Source organism: Aquarana catesbeiana, linkage group LG01 (genome assembly GCF_042186555.1).
Source record: "Aquarana catesbeiana isolate 2022-GZ linkage group LG01, ASM4218655v1, whole genome shotgun sequence".
NCBI classification, from domain to species: domain Eukaryota; kingdom Metazoa; phylum Chordata; class Amphibia; order Anura; family Ranidae; genus Aquarana; species Aquarana catesbeiana.
Genome location: NC_133324.1, coordinates 146,467,210 through 146,487,757, shown reverse-complemented (window position 1 = coordinate 146,487,757; position 20,548 = coordinate 146,467,210). Strand labels below are relative to the sequence as shown.

The window sequence follows — 20,548 nt, the reverse complement described above, 5'->3', positions numbered from 1 at the left end:
CTATAATCTAGTGGTCCACTTCTGAGGGTAAGAGGCCTAGTTTTCTGTGGTGTTGGTGGAGGATCGTCATTTTACCTGCAGATTTAATTCTGTTATACACTCTGGGTGCTTCCTAGGCATAGTGGATTCTTTCTGGATGGACTTTTTTTTTTTATAAGCGCTGCATTTTTTATAAATGTTTTTATGATTGTTACCCACAATTTATGCTAGCTGCTGTTCCTTGTAATAATCCAGGTGTCATGAAGTTTTCTATTTACATGTAGCATAACACTCTATATTAAAATAAATGCACTCACATATAAACACTCAGATAGGCCACACCCTGGATAACAGTGTAGCAATCCTCACTCTTTTTATACATGGTAATATTCTGCTAGCTTTGCTTGCTGCAGCTTGGCAATGCATGGTTCTCCCCCAAGTACATTACTTTACATTTTTCAGCATTAAACCTCATTTGCCATGTAGTTGCCCATCCCTTTATTTATTTTTCAGGTCTTCTTGTAAGGTTTTTATATTCTCCTGTGAAGTTATTGCCCTGCTTAACTTTGTATCCTCACCAAACACTGAGATTGAGCTATTTCTCCCATCTTCTATATCATTTATGAATAAATTAAACAGAATTGGTCCCAGGGCAGAGCCGTGGGGTGCCCCACTTACCACTCCAGACCAATCTGAGTACTCGTTATTCATCTTTACCCTTTGGACAGGCTACTGTAACCAATTTTCTATCCATGTGCAAACCCCATGGTCTATGCTTACAGACCTCAATTTTTAAACTAAGCGTTTGTGGGGGACTGTATCAAATGCTTTTGCAAAATCCATGTATAGCACATTCACAGGCCTTCCCTTATCTAGATGGCAGCTCACTTCCTCATAGCATGTTAACAGGTTGGTTTGGCATGAACGGCCTTTTGTAAAGCCATGCTAATTACTACTAATGATACTGTATTCATCAGCAAAATCTTGCTTATAGCCCCCTATCATCCCCTCCAATAGTTTACATACGATCAATGTTAGACTGACGGGCCTGTAGTTTCCAGGTATATATCTGCCCTTTTTAAATATTGGTACCATGTTGGCCCTTCGCCAGTCCACTGGCTATAACCTGGCTGAGTTCTTTGAAGTTCACTTGCTATTTCCTCCATCACTGTGAATGTTTAATGGGTGTGTTCAATAAAGGCACAGGAAATTGCAATTGTTTGTGTGTTATCAACATTTTGTCTATTGAGACTTAGATGAGGATCAGATCACATTTTATGGCAAATTACTGCACCCAGCCACTATTTGTGTGCTGGTGTACCCACCTATCAATTGCTATCTTGAGCATATCTGTAATTGCTACCAAAGCAAAATGTGCTGCCTTTAATAATTTTGTATAACATATTAATGCATAAACTTTGCTGTTTTCCCCATTCTTACCATTATTTCATGTGTTTGATTACAGCTCGAGGAATGACCATATTTGATCACTTATGCACTATAACTTTATAAAGGAAGACCTCTACCACATGCTGCATTTTATCACAGCACACCGTACAGGGTCGCATGTCACTACAGCAGCGCTGCTGCACAGTGATATGAATGAAGTGTACTTTTATACACTTCAAATAAAGTTCAGTGTAAAAAAAAAAAAAAAAAAAAAAAAAAAAAAAGAGAGTTGTATGATGTGCTGAATCGTGCACCACACCGCCCCCCTACTGCAGCTTGAATGGGCAGCTGCTGGTAGAAAACTGCTGCAGTTTACCTTCTCCCGCAGCTGTCCGTTCTGTGTAAATTAGCCCTAAGGCTGGGTTCAAATATATGCAGCTGCGGTTTAGAGTCCGAGGTTCGTGTGCGTTTCTGCATTTCAAGTGCAAATTTTTCCCTGAATTTGCACCTGAACCAGACCCCGAAAACGCACAGGACCCTTTTCAAAACTACACTGAGGCTGCCCCGCACAAGCCGGTCACATTCACATGTTATGCAAATTGGATGATATTAAAAAACGCATCCAATTTGCATATATGTGTAGCCAGCCTTAGTCAAGTCCATCTAAATCTTCTAGTCTAACACTACCCTCCCCTCAGACTGACAATGCTGCTGTCCAAAGGTATCTACTTTACTACATCATGCAGAATGTAGACACGCTAAGACAAGAAGTCTGTTACTGGCAGGATCACCAGGTGAAATAAAGAGGGGAAAAGCTAATGCAGCCACCACATCTAAGGATTGGTTAGCTGCAATATATTTCATTTGTTTGAGTTTAATACTGCTTTCATACATATTTATAAAATCTCTAAAAGCATCTACCACAACTTGACAGCTATTATCCCACATAACATGGCATAAAAAAATCATCTACTCCAGCAGACTCTCAAAGCAAAAATTCAAGCTAAACAAAAATGAAACAAGAGCTTTGGGTTTTGTTACTTGAATCTTGATGGCCTTTATGTTTTTCTTCCATATCTGTGCAGTAATCCAACACTAGGCCCCTTTCACATGGGTGGTCCAATTTAGATACGCCTGTCAGTGTTTACATAAGTCTATGGGTAAACAGATGTGCGTCCATTTACATCCACTTGTCTCTGAATCCGCCAGGGTCTGGGAAAAAAAAAAAATGGACAAGGTCTGCATCCTTTTCCAGTTTTTTTTTCTGACCTAAATGTCACAGATTGGAGTCTGATGTAAAGGGACGCAAGTTCACTTACATCCAGCAGCCTATAATAATATGGGTTCAGAAAGCTCCAGTTTTAAAATGGAGCTAAACGTGGAACAGAGATGGATATCACAAAAGTGACATCCGTCCGTCCCATTCAATTCAGCAGGGAATCTGTTCAGTGACACACACACACTGGCACCTGTGTAAAAGGGGCCTAAAACAACTCTTGTACTTTGCCTCTGTGCAGGGGTTTTCTGTAATAAAGCCGCATTGACGAGTCTTTCTTTCCTTGTGCGTGGTGAATAAGGATGAGCTCAGGCGTGTTCGCAAGCCGCACCCACCAGGAAGTCGGCACTGCACTGCGCTAATCACATGCAGCGAGACATTTCCCGATCTCTGCAGCCGCACAATGTCTCACTGCCTGTGATTAGCGCTGTGCAGTGCCGACTTCCCGGCGGGCTCGGCATGTGCGGCTTGCGAACACACCTGAGCTCATCCTTAGTGGTGAATGATCTTGTATATGCTCCCTATCGTTTGCTGAAGACAGCCTGCAGTGGGAAGACCTGCTGGGTCCCATTTGCAGCTCTTCTCTCTGTACAATCTATGTGCAGCCCAGTGAATATGTCACCACTACTTATTACCAGGTAATATCTGGGTTTGCAAAGACATTGGGTTCACACAAATATATGCCTTGTAGCTAGTGCAGAATTTATTAAGGTGAATGTTTTTATGCCTGGAGATCAGCTGAAATTTCATGTAGACACATACTGTGTTTCCTCAAAAGTAAGCCTGGGTCTTTTATTAATTTTGGCAACAAGAGACCCAGTAGGGCTTATTTTCGGGGTAGGGCTTGTCTTGTGCTGTCTTTTCTCTCCATTTCCCTCCCTGCATGTTAGGAATCGCCAGTGGAACTAAACATGCCTGTAAAATCCTAAAATGCACTGCATTACAGCACTATACAATGTAAACTGTGCATGTGTCTGCAATCCACCAGTGACTGACACCATGCCTTCCTACAACGCCGCTCGGCGCTTCTGTGACCCGCCTGATCGGTCTGCCACGCTCAGAGTACTGCAGAGGGAGGGGGGCTCAAGATCCCTTGCTGACAGCTGGGAGAAGAGGAGAGCAGTGGTGGAAAAGCTGAGTGCCGCTCGGTGCTTCCATGGCCCGCTGGATTGGTCCTCCCCGCTCCGAGCACTGCGGGGGGGGGGGTGAGATCCCCCATTAAAAGCTGGCAGAAGAGGAGGAGAGCAGCAGGGGATCAGCTGAGTGCAGAGCGGCGCCGCAACAAAGGTAATCACTAGAAACAGACCACAGAAACATACACAGTCTAGACCACACAACACTGTAATACAGTGCATTTTAGGACTTTACAACCCTTCCAAACTAGGGCTTATTTTTGGGTAGGGCTTATATTGCAGCCCTCCCTGAAAATCACAGTAGGGCTTATTTTTGGGGTAGGTCTTTTTTTTTCGGGGAAACACTAGCATCTTTTCCATTTATAAACCAGTTGCTAAGAATGTAGTGATATTACTAGTATTATCCATATCCAGAGTTTGGTTTGTATATTCAGTGTCCATCAAGTGTAATATCCCCTCTCCTTCATTCTATGACCCCCTTGTGAGACACCACAAGCTGAGGAACATGTCAGCAAGCAGGGGGATATGCAGTATACTTTGGAAACATTACCTTTATAAGGAAGTATTGAGATCAATCAGCTTGCACTGCAGTACAGTACCCAGAACTTCTATGCTGTAGATTGAAGGCTGGTGGCAATTCTGAACAAATGACAAATGCTCTTTCACCTACTATCACCTACAACAGGGGTAGGCGACCCCCAGCATGCGAAGCCTCGTTTGCCGGTGTCTTGCCGAGAATGTTCCCTCGGCGGATAAGTTCCCCCCCTGTATTGCGCAGGCGCAGCGCCTGCGCAGTACATACTACTCTCAGCCGCCGGAGATAGCCGAAGCTCAAATGCTTCAATCAGCTGTACACGGCGCCTGCGCTCTGGGTCCAGGTTCCTTCCCCACCATCCAAGTGGACCTAGAGGGGGAATCTAAAAGTGCCGAGCGCAGCGAGGCCGTGCCCGAAGCGCAGCGAGGCCGTGCCCGAAGCGAAGCGAGCCCGCGAGGGGCCCTCTTCCAGGCGCCGTGTACAGCTGATTTTCAGCTGTTGTGCTTTGGCTATTTCCGCCGATACCTACTGTGCAGGCGCAGTAGAGGGGGGAACTTATACGCCGAGCGGAACTTTCTCGGCAGAACACCGGCACTCGACTCCGTCCCAATCAGCAAGGCAGCACAGGGAAGTGTCAGTGAGACACTAATGCATTCTAATCTCAGAGTTCCCCACACCGCACCTGCACTGAGGGGGAGGCACTGTGCCCCCACACATTGTACAAGATGGGAAACATTGATTGGTTCTCTGACTTTGCTGTAGCTGTGATCGTCCGCTTTTGTGATGGGGAAGAGATTGGGTGCAGTTCTGCTAGGGGGGTAATCCCTGTTTCCAGGAGGAGGAGGACTATCATTAGCCGCTGCTAAAGCCAATCACAGTCCTGCTAGCCCCATCCACCATCTGGAGAAAGATGACTCACTTGGTTGCCACTACCAATCTCAGAAAGAAGGGATTTCACTGTGAAAACCACAATCAGGTGACAGTTTGTAGAATTACTGTTGAGCTTCTGGGAACTTTGTTGAAATTATTCCTGAACCTTTGTGTCACTTACTACTGAACCCCTGCACTCTGTGTCCCTTTAACCACTTGCCGACCAGCCGTCGCAGTTTTACTGTGACAGAATGGCATGGCTGGGCGAAACGACGTTATGTCGCTTCGTCCTGTGGCCACTAGGGGCGCACGCACGCACCCGCTGCTCGCCCCCGGAGCCGATGCGAGTGCCCGGTGGTCACGATCACATCCGGGCTCCTGCAATCGCTGCTGACACTCCGAGAACCGGGATCTGTGTGTATAAACACATAGTTTCCGGTTCTCTGAGGGGAGAAGAGACTGATCATCTGTTCATATAGAGTATGAACAGCAATCTGTCATCTCCCCTACACAGTCCCCACCCCCCTTCAGTTAGAACACACACTAGGGAACACAATTAACTCCTTATAGCAAAAAGTAAAAAATATTGTTTTTTTCAAAATTGTCGCTCTTTTTTTGTTTATAGCACAACAAATAAAAACCGCAGAGGTGATCAAATACCACCAAAAGAAAGCTCTATTTGTGGGAAAAAAAGGAAGTCAATTTTGTTTGGGTGTAACGTCGCACAACCGCACTATTGTCAATTAAAGCGACGCAGTGCCGAATCGCAAAAAGTGCTCTGATCAAAAAGGGGGTAAAATCTTCTGGGGCTGAAGTGGTTAAGCCACAGCCATTATTCAGCACAATGAAAATCACACCCAACCACTTTTTCTCAGCTGAGGGGCCCAACTTATGATCCTTCACACAGGCCCATTGCTCTCAGAAAATGCCCCTGACCTGAGCTCATCATTGCGCATCCATTCAAGATCCTTGTATGTGACATCACATACATCACATACAAGCATGTGGGCTGGATGCGAGAGGTGGATCAGCAGGATGAGTGTGCCAGGACAGGGAGATGTGTCCCCTCTGCTTCCTTTCACCACTCTGCATATCACACATATTATAGATGAGAAGAGGGTACAGCAGTGGAGCAGATGAGCAGAAGGGTACAGCGGTGTGGAAAATGAGCAGAAGGGGTTCAGAGGTGGAACAGAAGAGCAGGAGAGTACAGCTGTGGGGCTGATGTGCAAGAGATACAGTGGTGGAAGAGATGAGAAGGGGGTTCGGCAGTGGAACAGAAGAGCAGGGAGGTACAGTGATGGGCCAGATGAGCAGGGGGGATTCAGTGTTGGGCCAGATGAGCAGGGGGGATTCAGTGTTGGGCCAGATGAGCAGGGGGGATTCAGTGTTGGGCCAGATGAGCAGGGGGGTTCAGGGTTGTGCCAGATGAGCAGGGGGTAGAGCAGTGGGCCACATGTGAAAGGAGGTGTATTGGGGCAGATGGGCAGGGGATACTGTGGTGGGGCAGGAGAGCAGAGGGTACAGAGGTGAGACAGATGTGCAGGAGGTACATTGGTGGGGCAGATGAGAAAGCAGGTTACAGTGCTGGGGCAGATGAGCAGATGGGTTCAGTGTTAGGACAGATGAGAAGGCGATTCAGTAGTGAGACAGAAGAGCATGGGGATACGGCAGTGGAGCAGATGTGCAGGGAGGTACAGTGGTGGGTGAGAGGGGTACATTAGAAAAGGAAAGAAAAAAGAAAAGGGGTACATTAATAGGGCAGATGAGGGGTTACGGTGGTGGGACAGAAAAGCAAGGGGGTACAGTGGTGGAGCAGTTGTGCAGGAGGTACAGTGGTGGGAGGGATGAGAAGGGGGTTCAGCAGTGGGACAGAAAGCAGGGGGGTTCAGTGATGGGGCAGATGAGCAGGGGGGTTCAGTGTGGGGCCAGATGAGAAGGGGGTTACAGTGGTGGGAAAGATGAGTAGAAGGGTTCAGTGTTGGGGCAGAGGAGAAAGGAGGTATGTTGGTGGGACAGGTGTGCAGAGGAGAAAGGAGGTACATCGGTGGAACACATGAGCAGGGGGTTACAGTGGTGGGGCAGAAGAGCAGGGGGGACAGATGTGCAGGAGGTACAGTGGTGGGGCAGATGAGAAAGGGGGTTACAGTGGTGGGGCAGATGAGCAGATAAATTCAGCGTTAGGACAGATGAGAAGATGGTTCAGTGGTGGGGCAGATGTGCATGGAGGTATAGTGATGGGCAGATGAGAAAGGGGGAACATTGGTGGGGCAGATGAGCAGGGGGTTACAGTGGTGGGACAGAAGAGCAGGGTGGTACAGTGGTGGGACAGAAGAGCAGGGTGGTACAGTGGTGGGGCAGATGAGTGGGGGGTACAGAGGTAGGGCAGATGTGCAGGATAGTACAGTGGTGGGGCAGTTGAGAAAGGGGGCACATTGGTGGGGCAGATGAGAAAGAGGGTACACTGGTGGGGCAGATGAGCAGGGTGGTACAGTGGTGGGGCAGATGTACAGGGGGTTACAGTGGTGGGGCAAATGAGCAGGGGGGTACAGTGGTGGGGCAGATGAGCAGGGTAGTACAGTGGCGGGGCAGATGAGCAGGGTAGTACAGTGGTGGGGCAGATGTGCAGAGTAGTACAGTGGTCGGGCAGATGTGCAGGGGGTTATAGTGGTGATTTGAGTTGTGAAGGTGCAGGAATTGGGGCTCATCTGAGGCGTGAGGGTGCAGGATGTCAATTTCTCACTACTAAAGTAATTTACAGCATTTACTTTATAAAAAATCCTTTTCGTGATTGAGAATGTGAAGTTGACATTTTTGGTTGTAAAATCGTCAGGCTCAATTTCTTTGAATACACTGTGCTCAAAAGGTTGCCTACCCCTGGCCTACAACAAACATTGAGCCTGGATGTCAACAATTAAAGCAAATATTGTGAGCAGTCTCTGAACACACAGGGGTACCGAGGACATCTTTTCCAGCTCCGTTGTTGTAATTGTCCGTTCAGTGACAACATAGGTTAAAACTGATTACCTATTTAGATCTGGCGGTGTTCCTAGTATTGGCAAAGGGAAAGTTATGACCTGTAGGGTTCAGCAAGTACTGGACATTCTCTTTCTTTTCCAAGTAGACAGATGATTATTTGTCAGACACTGTGGTGTATTTTTTTTTATTTTGCTTTTAGATCTGTAATTTAAAAAAAAAATACAGTGAATAAAGGCCTCCTTCCACTATCTCAGCGCTAAGGATATGTCAGGTTTCATACAATTAATAGAGCTTCCACAATTGTAACAATAAATGTCATCACTGTGTAATATTAATAGTAATAAAAACAGCTGCCGCTTAAAATGCAAATGCAAAAATATCAAGAAAAAGATAATAATAATAATAATAATAACAACAATTGCACAGATCCAAATCAAGTGCCTATAATTATTATAGCAGTGCTACTATAGTTTATGATCAGTTTTCATGTGTATATAGTACACATAAGTAGTAAGTAGTTGACAGATGATGTGAATACAGTCCCAGAAACCTCAGTTGGAAATCTTGCTATGTTGTATCATAAAACACCTCACACCGCAATCTGTGCACCACACTCCACTTTGGGGTTTACACTCACCAGAGGGTTGTGCATATCAGCCATGGATTGATAAACCACAGCAAGGAAGGTGTCACAGCATAGTAAGGAGCTTTTATTCTGCGAAGCCCCTCGTGCGCAGACCCCCACAACCACCGGGCAAGGGTTGTGGGGATGAGGCCCTTGTCCCCATCAACATGGGAACAAGGTGCTTTGGGGGGAACCCAAAGCATCCTCCACATGTTGACGGCAAGCGGCCTGGTATGGTTCAGGAGGGGGGGCACTCGCTCATCCCCCCCTTTCCTGGCCTGCCATGGCTGCTTGCTCTGATAAGGGTCTGGTATGGATTTTGGGGGGGACTCCCACGCCATTTTTTTTTTAATTTTGGAGTGTGGTTCCCCTTAAAATCCATACCAGACCTGAAGGGCCTGGTATGGATTTTGGGGGGACCCCCACGCCATTTTTTTTTAAATATTGGCGTGGGGTTCCCATTAACCATTTCAATACACTTTGTTATATATACTACACTGCCTGCACTGACTGAATAGAGTCTACACTATATATCTAGTACACTAATATATATATATATATATATACACACACACACACACACAGTGGTGACGGAAAGTATTCAGACCCCCTTAAATTTTTCACTCATTTTTTTTTTTCCTCATTAATGTACACACAGCACCCCATATTGACAGAAAAACACAGAATTGTTGACATTTTTGCAGATTTATTAAAAAAGAAAAACTGAAATATCACATGGTCCTAAGTATTCAGACCCTTTGCTCAGTATTTAGTAGAAGCACCCTTTTGATCTAATACAGCCATGAGTCTTTTTGGGAAAGTTGCAACAAGTTTTTCACACCTGGATTTGGGGATCCTCTGCCATTCCTCCTTGCAGATCCTCTCCAGTTCTGTCAGGTTGGATGGTAAACGTTGGTGGACAGGCATTTTTAGGTCTCTCCAGAGATGCTCAATTGGGTTTAAGTCAGGGCTCTGGCTGGGCCATTCAAGAACAGTCACGGAGTTGTTGTGAATCCAATCCTTCGTTATTTTAGCTGTGTGCTTAGGGTCATTGTCTTGTTGGAATGTAAACCTTCAGCCCAGACTGAGATCCTGAGCACTCTGGAGAAGGTTTTTGTCCAGGATATCCCTGTACTTGGTCGCATTCATCTTTCCCTCGATTGCAACCAGTCGTCCTGTCCCTGCAGCTGAAAAACACCCCCACAGCATGATGCTGCCACCACCATGCTTCACTGTTGGGACTGTATTGGAGAGGTGATGAGCAGTGCCTGGTTTTCTCCAAACATACCGCTTAGAATTAAGACCAAAAAGTTCTATCTTGGTCTCATCAGACCAGAGAATCTTATTTCTCACCATCTTGGAGTCCTTCAGGTGTTTTTTAGCAAACTCCATGCGGGATTTCATGTGTCTTGCACTGAGGAGTGGCTTCCGTCGGGCCACTCTGCCATAAAACCTCGACTGGTGCAGGGCTGCAGTGATGGTTGACTTTCTACAACTTTCTCCCATCTCCCAACTGCATCTCTGGAGCTCAGCTACAGTGATCTTTGGGGTCTTCTTTACCTCTCTCACCAAGGCTCTTCTCCCCCGATAGCTCAGTTTGGCCAGACGGCCAGCTCTAGGACGGGTTCTGGTCATCCCAAACGTCTTCCATTTAAGGATTATGGAGGCCACTGTGCTCTTAGGAACCTTAAGTGCAGCAGAATTTTTTTTGTAACCTTGGCCAGATCTGTGCCTTGCCACAATTCTGTCTCTGAGCTCTTCAGGTTCCTTTGACCTCATGATTGTCTATTGCTCTGATATGCACTGTGAGCTGTAAGGTCTTATATAGACAGGTGTGTGGCTTTCCTAATCAAGTCCAATCAGTATAATCAAACACAGCTGGACTCAAATGAAGGTGTAGAACCATCTTAAAGATGATCAGAAGAAATGGACAGAACCTGAGTTAAATATATGAGTGTCACAGCAAAGGGTCTGAATATTTAGGTCCATGTGATATTTCAGTTTTTCTTTTTTAATAAATCTGCAAAAATGTCAACAATTCTGTGTTTTTCTGTCAATATGGGGTGCTATATGTACATTAATGAGGAAAAAAATGAACTTAAATGATTTTAGCAAATGGCTGCAATATAACAAAGAGTGAAAAATTTTAGGGGGTCCGAATACTTTCCGTCCTCACTATATATATATATATATATATATATATATATATATATATATATATATATATATATATATATATATAAACACACACACACACACACTAGACTGTATATACAGTAATATATATATATATATATATATATATATATATATATATATATTTTTTTTTTTTTTTTTTTATATATATTTATTAAATACACTGCCACTAACTAACCCGCCTGCCTAATTTAGCTCAATCTCAATCTCTGGCCACAGTCACACACTATACACGGCCGCTATGTAAGCAGCCTTATATAGTGTGGGGCGTGGACTTAGTCCCCCTGAGCCATGGTTAGCCAAAAGGCACTCTGCCTTTGGCCAATTATGTCTCTCGCAGCAGAGCGCGCTGTGATTGGCCAAAGCATGCAGGTCAGGTGCATGCTTTGGCTAATCATCAGACATCAATGCACTGCAGTATGGGGCATTCTGCGGTGCTAGAATTTGCCACAAATGCCCCATAATATTCGCTGTTCGGCGACCATGCGAACACCCGATGTTCAAGCTCATCCCTACTTCTCGTTTACCACAATATCATTCATACAGTTTTTGACTGCTTCAAAGCTAAGGGTAGGTGTTTTCCGAGTCTTTGCTATAGTTAATTTAGTTGCAGTAAACAGATGTAAGGCCAGTTGACATTCTGGACAAAGCAATTCTGCAATTGGTTTGCAAAGAAGAGTCTCGTAGGGGTCTCTTTTAAGATCAATATTATATAAATAACGAAGAAGTTTCAACAGAATGGTAGTGACGGGAACCTTATGGAAGAAGACACCTTGCCCACATCCCTATAAGACTACACAATGGGAAATTTCCTCTAGTGGGACTTTGTAAGGCAAGAGTCTTTGAACAATAATATATCAAAAAAGTATATCATTTTATTATCAAAAGTTAAAACATGACAAAAATAATAAAATTAAAAGAGGTGGATGCCAGCAAATTCAGATGGTGGTAACAAAAAGGAGTATACATATATGTTTACAATAATGCAAATAACCCCACACAGACTATTTCAGCGGGGGGGCTGAAAATAGATGCCCGACGCGTTTCAAGGTTTTTTTGGCACCTCTTTTGTGATGTAACTTCTTTTCATTAAAAAACCTTCTTGGACAACTTTTTGCTGATCCATGGTGTGCTGGCGAAGATGTACGTTTGTTTGATGCTTCCAGAACCCAACTGGTAATCGCTACAGCACCCATTATTTTTTTGCCATTTGACCAGGAACGTGTGCGATTGGAATATCAAATTGAAAATAGATGCCCGACGTGTTTCAAGGTTATAAATGTTGAAACCTCTTCTTCAGGGGCTGATGGTGAGGTATATGATTATCTAGAAACATTTTGCAAAGAAAAAACAGAATAAGCAACACCATAAGGACCGAACATGATTTAACCCTTTCATGACTAAGCCTATTTTTGAAATTTGGCGTTTACAAGTTAAAATCCGTATTTTTTGCTAGAAAATTACTTAGAACCCCCAAACATTATATGTATTTTTTTAGCAGAGAGTCTAGAGAATAAAATGGCGATTGTTGCAATATTTTTTATCACACGGTATTTGTGCAGCGGTGTTTTAAACGCAAATTTTTGGAAAAGTGACACTTTCATGAATTTTAAAAAATCCAAACAGTAAAGTTACCCCAATTTTTTTGTATAATGTGAAAGATGATGTTATGCCGAGTAAATAGATACCAAACATGTCACCCTTTATAATTGCACGCACTCGTGGAATGGCGACGAACTACGGTACCTTTGAATTTCCATAGGCGACGCTTTAAAAATTTTTTATGGTTACCAGGTTTGAGCTACAGAGGAGGTCTAGGGCTAGAATTATTGCTCTCACTCTGACGATCGCGGCGATACCTCACATGTGTGGTTTGAACACCGTTTACATATGCGGGCGCGACTTCCGTATGCGTTTTCTTCGCTGCGCGAGCTCGCGGGGACAGGGGCACTTAAAATTTTTTTTTTTTTTTTTATTTAATTTATTTATTTTTGTACTTTATAAATTGTGTTTAAAATTTTTTTTTTTTTTTTTTTTTTTACTTTTATTGCTGTCACAAGCAATGTAAACATCCCTTGTGACAGTAATAGGTGGTGACAGGTACTCTTTATGGAGGGATGGGGGGTCTAAAAGACCCCCCATCCCTCCTTTACACTTCAAAGTATTCAGATCGCCGAAAACGGCGATTCTGGATACTGTGTACTTTTTTAAATTCTGCGCCATTGGCAGCCGAGTAAACGGGAAGTGACGTCATGACGTCGCTTCCGCGTTTACAACAAGAAGGCTGGAACGAAGCCGCTCGCAGCTTCGTTCCAGCCCGCCCCCAGCCGCCGAAGGCAGCCGAACGGACACCGGGCCTCCCGATCGCACGGGAGGCCCGGTAACAGCGGCGGGAGGCGGCGGGAGGGGGGGTGTCCCCTCCCGCTCCTCCGGTATAACAGCCGAGCGGCTTTTAGCCACATCGGTTGTTATACACGGGTAGCCGATCGCCCGCTGTAAACAACGGTACCGGGATGATGCCTGCAGCTGCGGGCATCATCCTGGTATAACCCCGGAAAGCCGAGTACGCATATCTGCGTACGGTCGGCGGGAAGGGGATAATATTCAAATATATTCGTATAGCATAAAAATCTAAATTTAATTAATGCATTTAAGAAATGTCCTGACCGTGTTACTCCTAAGCATCGGGTAGCATCCAGCTTCAAGAAAAAATGGGAAGGAATAGTTTGCCGGCAGGGATCAGATCTGTGAGCCAACGCTCATCACTGAGAAACACGCAAGTCTATGACCCAGGGCAGAACACAAAGGTCGTCCTACCACTTATAGTATGGCACCACGGATGTCAAATGCCATAGAGTATCCTGTAAGCTGAGGAAGAGAAGGGACAGTGTGATAGGGCCCACCCCATGAAAAATAGGGAAAGGTTAAGCCTAAGTAGGCTTACACCTACTATAAATTTGGTGTAATAAAAATGTATATATATATATTATACATACCTGTTGATACATGGAGAATATATCGCTCCTAATGGGAGGTGAGAGGATATTACATGAGGCACTATTTGATCAAAGATGATGTTGGGTCCCCCAGTGAAAAGAGATCACTGGGAGAAAGGGCGGTGGAGGTGTCTGCAGACAATGACTAAAAAGAAAAGAAAAAGGTAAATAGTGCTGTGATATTAATAAAAATCACAGGTGACAGCCATATGACAGCCACATGTATCTCAGACTGCAGCATTGAGTGTCCTAAGTGGGCAGTAGCCATTGCAGTACAATAAGATAGGAAGTTTACATGTAAGGGCAAGTTTACATTGCTCTCTACAGAGGGTCATATCAAGAAATGCAACATATAGTTTGCAAGGCAAAAGTGAAATTGAAATTCCTATCTTATTGTACTGCAATGGCTACTACCCACTTAGGACACTCCATGCTGCAGTCTGAGTTACATATGGCTGTCACCTGTGATTTTTATTAATCACACAGCACCATTTACTTTTTTCTTTTCTTTTTAGTCATTGTCTGCAGACACCTCCACCACCCTTTCTCCCAGTGATCTCTTTTCACTGGGGGACCCAACACCATCTTTGATCAGACAGTGCCTCATGTAATATCCTCTCACCCCCCATTAGGAGCGATATACTCTCCATGTATCAACAGGTATGTATAAGATATATATACATTTTTATTACACCAAATTTATAGAAGGTGTAAGCCTACTTAGGCTTAACCTTTCCCTATTTTTCACGAGGTGGGCCCTATCACACTGTCCCTTCTCTCCCTCAGCTGACAGGCTACTCTATGGCATTTGACATCCGTGGTGCCATACTATAAGTGGTAGGATGCCCTTTGTGTTCTGCCCTGGGTCATGGACTTGCGTGTTTCTCAGTGACGAGTGTTGGCTCACGGATCTGATCCCTGCTGGCAAACCATTCCTTCCCATTTTTTCTTGAAGCTGGATGCTACCCGATGGTGTCTTAGGAGTAACACGGTCAGGACATTTCTTAAATGCATTAATTAAATTTAGATTTTTATGCTATACGAATATATTTGAATATTATATCATGTTCGGTCCTTATGGTATTGCTTATTCTGTTTTTTCTTTGCAAAATGTTTCTAGATAATCATATACCTCACCATCAGCCCCTGAAGAAGAGGTTTCAACATTTATAACCTTGAAACGCGTCGGGCATCTATTTTCAGCCCCCACTGAAATAGTCTGTGTGGGGTTATTTCCATTATTGTAAACAGATATGTATACTCCTTTTTGTTACCACCATGTGAGTTTGCTGGCATCCACCTCTTTTAATTTTATTATTTTTGTCATGTTTTAACTTTTGATAATAAACTGATGTACTTTTTTGATATATTATTGTTCAAAGACTCTTACCTTACAAAGTCCCACTAGAGGAAATTTCCCATTGTGCTATGTTTCAACAGGACCCTGGTTGAGAAACCCTGTTGTAGACTGTCAAGTTTTGATGGCTATCATACAGGGAAATCTTTATGGAAGGTGCTTTACACATCTCATTGGATGAGCTATCTATGGCTGTGATACATGTAACACTGTTCAAACTGAACAATAATAGCTATTTGGCACTGGATCCACAAGCTTGCATTTACAATATTGTACGTGCTCCTGTAACAGCTGGATCCTGGTTTCCTCTCCAGCAAAATGGCTTGGCAACAGCACCAAATCTAAAAACCATGTGAAAATCTTCCTCTTTCCACATCATTTGTTCGCTGTGTGGCTCATTACTGTTATGCTGCAGGGTAATTATAATCCATAGTCTGGAAGGATGATGTCTGTGGGGGTCAATCACGCTGCAAAATCTTGTACTGTTCACCTGAATTGAAGTTTTACAACATTAAATACTGCCTGGGGATTTGGTGTTTATGGCCCCTGTAAGAATATTATGGGATATACTGAAGAACAGAGCTTACTAAACTCGTTCCCGAATGAGAATACTATACAAATTCTGTTTCAATTTCTAATCACACAGCTGTCTTAGTCATTTCAGGATGACGGAGTATATTTTCACATTTAACCACTTGGTGACGAAGCCAAAAATTTATAATACCATTACATACCTACCTACATTTGAAAAATTCTTCTGGCTAATTGTCCAGTGACATTTTTGTACATAGGTACATACACATAGGTGCCTCTGATGGGTGCGCGGGGTGGGCTAAAACATTTTTGGAGGAAGGGTTTTTAAGTGCTTGGTTGTAACTTTATTTTTTTACTCTATTTTTTTTTTCACCATCACTAAAACTTAAAAAAAAGTGCCCTATGTGATATGTTTATAAGACAGGTTCTCTTTAATGATGCATCATTAGTATTTTAGAGCCCTCCAATGAAGCTAATAAAGCCCATTATCTTCTTCCCTGGCCCTTGAGGGAGTGACAATAGAAACTGCAAGAGATGTTTTACACATTTGCTTCTGGGTTCATTCTACCCAGGGGAGATCTTCCTACCCTTCACCCAACAACAGTTGCCATGTGGGATTGGACCCTCAGGTGGGACAGTGGAACCCAGGAAGCATGGTAGGGGAGGTTTCATTGGAGGGGACACACCAAGGGTCACAGAAAGCCGATAGTTGGCTTCATGAAATGTACACACATTCCTGGTGACTGCAGCCTCAGGGAGTGTATGTAAACCCTCTCCGCTACAACCACCAAAAGACATATGGTGATAAGAGGGTTAAAAACATGACTAAATGTCACACAAAATATTTACAAAATTATAATAACTAAATAAAAAGAGCTGTGTCATTTGTGTAATTATTACACCTATTGTGATCATTTGTAGAGCATTGGAGTAAATGGCATCAATGATAACCCCCAACTATGGTGTCAGTAGCTGCAATAACCCCAAGCACTGGTTTCTGTAGCAGCAATAATAACCCCCAGCATTGGTGTCATTGGCCACAACAGTAACCCTCAGCATGAGTGTGAGTAAGGGGTGAGTGGAAGCAAAAATAACCCTCTACTATGTTGTCAGTGGCTGTAATAATAACCCCCCCAGCACTGGTTTCTGAGGCCTCAATAAAAAACCCCAGTATTGGTGTCAGTGGCTGGAATAATAACCCCCAGCATTGGTGTCAGTGGCTGGAATAATAATCCCAAGCATTGGTGTCAGTGGCCGGAAAAATAAACCCCAGCATTAGTGTCAGTGGCTGGAATAATAAACCCCAGCACTGGTGTCAGTGTCTGGAATAATAAACCCCAGCATTGGTGTCAGTGCCTGGAATAATAAACCCCAGCATTGGTGTCAGTGCCTGGAATAATAACCCCCAACATTTGGTAAATTGTAAATGTCCGAATAATAAAACCCAGCATTGGTATCAGTGGCTGCCATTAAAAAACTATCAGGATTGGGGCGAGTGGCAGCAATAAATAACCCCCAACTCTGGTGTCAGTGGCTGCAATAATAAACCCCAGCATTGGTGTCAGTGGCTGGAATAATAAACCCACAGCATTGGTGTCAATGGACGGAATAATAAACCCCAGCATTGGTATCAATGGACGGAATAATAAACTCCAGCATTGGTGTCAGTGGGCGCCATAATAACCCCCAACTATGGTGTTAACCCCCCTCTACATTGGTGGTCAGTGGCAGTGCTATTCTACCCCTAACCCCCTCCCCCCATTTCACACTGGTGGTCAGTAGACATAGTATTTAGCATCTCCACCTGATCACACTCCCAAGCTGCTCTCCCTCCCCCAGGGGCCAGACTTTCAGCGGGGGGTGCAGGAAGTCACAGAGGATCCCTGATCTAGCTGCAGAATGTTGGGACTTGCACTGTACCTGTTCCCTGCCCTCATGTAATGGGCCCTGCCTTTATATAATGGGTCTTCCCCTCATGTAATGTGTCCTGCTACCATGTAATGGGCCCTGTTCCAAAGTATTGTGCCTTGGTTCCATGTAATGGGCCCTGCCCTTCTGTAATATGCCCTGCTCTCAAGTAATCTGTCCTACCCCCTTATACTGTGTCCTGCTCCCATGTAAAGTGCCCTACTCTCTTATAATGTGCCTTGTTAACATGTAATATGTCCTGGGCGCTCAACCGTTTTGTTTGGCCTGCCTAACTACCACAATGCACTGTGCCACCGTACAGTGCATTGGTAGCCCTGATAGGCTGCAGCAATGAGCTTTGCCCAATCAGGAGCTCATAGCACTGTCAGAGCCCTTATTGGAAACTGTCTTTTAATCCCGCTGACTTTTAATCCCACCCCACACTATAAAAATATTCTTCCCATAACGGCCATTTGCAGTGTGATATTGGCATGGAGAGAGTTAGAATAGGACTCTGTTCAGTGCTACTAGCAAGCTAGTGTGCTATAGTAGAATATTGTGATTCTATTCTGAGTGTAAAGTATGATTTTAGTGTGAATCTAGTGATAGTACAGTGTGAGAGTAGTGCGACCATTCATTTTTTCTTTTGTGTCATTTTATTTTGTCAGGGCAGGTTTCCTGCAATATATTTCAGTGCATTACTGCACATTTACCGCAGTATATTACCGTGTGTTAGTAATGTTTAACACAGTATATTCCAGTGCGCTGCTGCATGTTTACCGCAGTATATTATAGTGCGTTAGTGCACGTTTAACATAGTATATTGCAGTGCGTTATTGCACGTTTACCACAGTATATTGTAGTGCATTAGTGCGCGTTTAACACAGTATATTTCAGTGCTTTACTGCACATTAGGGATGAGCCGAACACCCCCCCGGTTCGGTTCGCAGCAGAACTTGCGAACAGGCAAAAAATTTGTTCGAACACGCGAACACCGTTAAAGTCTATGGGACACGAACATGAAAAATCAAAAGTGCTCATTTTAAAGGCTTATATGCAAGTTATTGTCATAAAAAGTGTTTGGGGACCTGGGTCCTGCATCAGGGGACATGTATCAATGCAAAAAGAAGTTTTAAAAACAGCCATTTTTTCGGGAGCAGTGATTTTAATAATGCTTAAAGTGAATCAATAAAAGTGTAATATTCCTTTAAATTTCGTTCCTGGGGGGTGTCTATAGTATGCCTTTAAAGGGGCGCATGTTTCTCGTGTAAAATTACATTTCAAAGGAAAAAAAGTCATTAAAAACTACTTGCGGCTATTAATGAATTGTCGGTCCAACAATACACATAAACGTTAATTGATAAAAACGGCATGGGATTTCCCCACAGGGGAACGCCCGAACCAAGATAAAAAAAATGCGTGGGGGTCCCCCTAAATTCCATACCAGGCCCTTCAGGTCTGGTATGGATATTAAGGGGAACCCCGCGCCAAAACTTAAAAAAAATGGCGTGGGGTCCTCCCAAAAATTCATACCAGACCCTTATCCGAGCACGCAACCTGGCAGGCCACAGGAAAGAGGGGGGAGAGAGAGCGCCCCCCCTCATAAACCGCACCAGGCCACATGCCCTCAACATTGGGAGGGTGCTTGGAGGTAGCCCCCCAAAGCACATGGTCCCCATGTTGATGGGAAGAAGGGCCTCATCCCCACAACCCTTGGCTGGTGGTTATGGGGGTTATGGGGGGCTTATCGGAATATGGAAGCCCCCTTTAACAAGGGGACCCCTAGGTCCCGGCCCCCCCTGTGTGAATTGGTAATGGGGTACAAATGTACCCCTACCATTTCACAAAAAAAGTGTCAAAAAGGGTAAAAAACACAAGAGACAGTTTTTGACAAGTGCTTTATTAATCTCTTCTTCTTTCGGCTTCTTCTTCCATCTTCTTTTTTCTGGTGTTCTTTCGGTGTTCTTCTTCTTCCTCCATCTTCTTCTTCATCTTCTTCTCCATCTTCTTCTTCCTTCGCTCTTCTTGTCCCGCATCTTCCTCCAGGCTTCTTCTCCGCTCCATCCGCACGAGTCGCCTCAGTGGGAGTCTTCAGCCGTGTGACGCTTCTCTTCTTCTGACATTTCTTTAATAACGGAGGGCGGGGCCACCGGTGACCCTGCCCTCCTCTGAGCCACGGGAATTCACGGGCGTTCCCTGTGGCTTTCCCCGTGTTGTCAGAGGGGGGTGGGGTCACCCGCCGCAGACCCCCACAACCACTGGCCAAGGGTTGTGGGGATGAGGCCCTTCTCCCCATCAACATGGGGACAAGGTGCTTTGGGGGGCTACCTCAAAGCACCCTCCCAATGTTGAGGGCATGTGGCCTGGTACGGTTCAGGAGGGGGGGCGCTCTCTCGTCCCCCCCTCTTTTCCTGTGGCCTGCCAGGTTGCATGCTCAGATAAGGGTCTGGTATGGATTTTTGGGGGGACCCCACGCCATTTTTAAAAAAAATTTTGGCGCGGGGTTCCCTTTAAAATCCATACCAGACATGAAGGGTCTGGTATGGATTTTGAGGGGGACCCCCACACCATTTTTTTTTTAATTTTGGCACGGGGTTCCCCTTAATATCCATACCAGACCTGAAGGGCCCGGTATGGAATATTGGGGGATCTCCACGCCATTTTTTAAAAAAATTTGGGCGCTGGGTTCCCCTTAATATCCATAAGGGGAAAATCCCATGCCGTTTTTATCAATGAACTTTTATGTGTATTGTCGGACTGACAATTCATTA

The 20,548-nt window shown here is 44.5% G+C and overlaps 1 protein-coding gene and 1 long non-coding RNA gene across 2 annotated transcripts in view; one reads left to right on the top strand and one right to left on the bottom strand.

Annotated features, from left to right (window-relative positions):
* LOC141135636 (uncharacterized) overlaps nt 1-20,548 on the bottom strand; it is a 46,127-nt gene that overhangs the window by 1,712 nt on the left and 23,867 nt on the right. Inside the window, exon 2 of the long non-coding RNA XR_012243580.1 lies at nt 8,210-8,362. This is a non-coding gene — a long non-coding RNA (uncharacterized lncRNA). The remainder of the gene's footprint in view (nt 1-8,209; nt 8,363-20,548) is intronic.
* Nucleotides 3,245-20,548, top strand: part of ACOT12 (acyl-CoA thioesterase 12) — a 129,449-nt gene continuing 112,145 nt past the window's right edge. Inside the window, exon 1 of the mRNA XM_073624443.1 lies at nt 3,245-3,282. Within this exon, the coding sequence (XP_073480544.1) occupies nt 3,260-3,282 (23 nt within the window). The 5' untranslated portion in view covers nt 3,245-3,259. The remainder of the gene's footprint in view (nt 3,283-20,548) is intronic.